Genomic DNA, 1,293 nt, shown 5'->3' with positions numbered 1-1,293 from the left:
ATAGCACCAGCTCCATGAGATCACAAGGTGTCCTAGCAAGAAGCAGCTGTCACGTCTGTGCGTATTTCTTTTCTCTCTCCGTCTCGCCAGGAATTGGTTATGCTTCCATAGTGATTGTGTCCCTTCTGAACGTTTACTACATTGTGATCCTGGCCTGGGGACTCTACTACCTGTTCCAGTCGTTCCAGAGCGTCCTGCCGTGGGCACACTGCCACCAGAAGTGGAACACGCCGACCTGCGTGGAAGACACTCTCAGGAAGAACAAAACACTCTGGATATCACTGAATGCCACTAACTTCACCTCTCCTGTCACGGAGTTTTGGGAGTAAGTACCCCCTCTTCGTGGTGCCTTTGGGGCGCTTCGGTGGCATGCCAGAGGTCTGGCCTGAGATTTGATGGAAGCCCCATGGGGAATGTTAGATAGGAAAAGAAAATTACTCTGGATGTCAGTTGTTTGACTGATGTTTGCTACCGGTTCTCACCCATCCCGAGACAGGCTGGTCAGTCTGGGACCAGCGGAGGAGGGTATTAGATGTATAACTATGTTCATCCTAGACCATACAGGGAGCCCTACAAACCCAGTGTAATTTCTGGTTTGGAAGAAAAGCTTGTTTCCTTCTTGGTTGGAATTCTCTAAATACACCATGAGAACAGAAACAAGTCCCTTCAGATGCCCTGGGAGCATGGATTTACGATGCAAACAGTGACAAATCACCCCCATTGCAGTTGCCTTTCCCTCTTCCCCAGCTGCTAGTGTTTGCAGGACACTTTGTGAAGCTATAACACATCTCTTATCAGTCTGACAATGAAGTAAGGCATTGACCTCACCAATAAAACTGACAGAGGTGGTGAACGTTGTCCTGACTGTACATTTCTCAGGTCATCTTTGTTACATTATTTTTCTCCGCAGTCCCTGAGGAGAGACTGTTTTGCCAGATGCCTGGATTTCATCAGGCCTAAGCTTCTTATTCCCCCTTCTCTCTTATTTTTCAAGTTTTCAGTTATATTGCATAACCTGATTTCTGAACAGGCATGACCTCAAATCTCTGTGTGTTTCTATAGGCATCAAAACATAGCAGTAGAGGAAGACCACTGTAACGAAACGTTTTTTTCGATCTACAAATAGCTTAGGAAGAATTTTTTTTCTTGGCTTGCTCAGTCAATTAAGAGCAAAATTAGTTTCTGACCCAGCTTGGCTTTTTCAGCGTGTTTAAAGTCCAGTTTGGTTCCTGATCAACTTGTACCTACTTCTCTATTTTTAAAAAGAAGTGTCAGCCAATAGGCCCAGCAGGA

At 45.6% G+C, this 1,293-nt stretch overlaps 1 protein-coding gene across 5 annotated transcripts in view; it reads left to right on the top strand.

Moving 5' to 3' along the window:
• SLC6A6 (solute carrier family 6 member 6) overlaps positions 1 to 1,293 on the top strand; it is a 118,866-nt gene that overhangs the window by 87,478 nt on the left and 30,095 nt on the right. For all 5 annotated transcript variants that reach the window (XM_035894808.1, XM_035894806.1, XM_035894807.1 and 2 more), the window contains one exon: positions 91 to 325. In XM_035894808.1, the coding sequence (XP_035750701.1) occupies positions 91 to 325 (235 nt within the window). The remainder of the gene's footprint in view (positions 1 to 90; positions 326 to 1,293) is intronic.

The sequence above is a fragment of the Egretta garzetta genome, unplaced genomic scaffold (genome assembly GCF_000687185.1).
Source record: "Egretta garzetta isolate BGI_Z169 unplaced genomic scaffold, ASM68718v1 scaffold215, whole genome shotgun sequence".
Taxonomy (NCBI): Eukaryota; Metazoa; Chordata; class Aves; order Pelecaniformes; family Ardeidae; genus Egretta; species Egretta garzetta.
The sequence above is the reverse complement of the archived record's forward strand: the minus strand, read 5'-3'. Positions and strand labels throughout refer to the sequence as shown.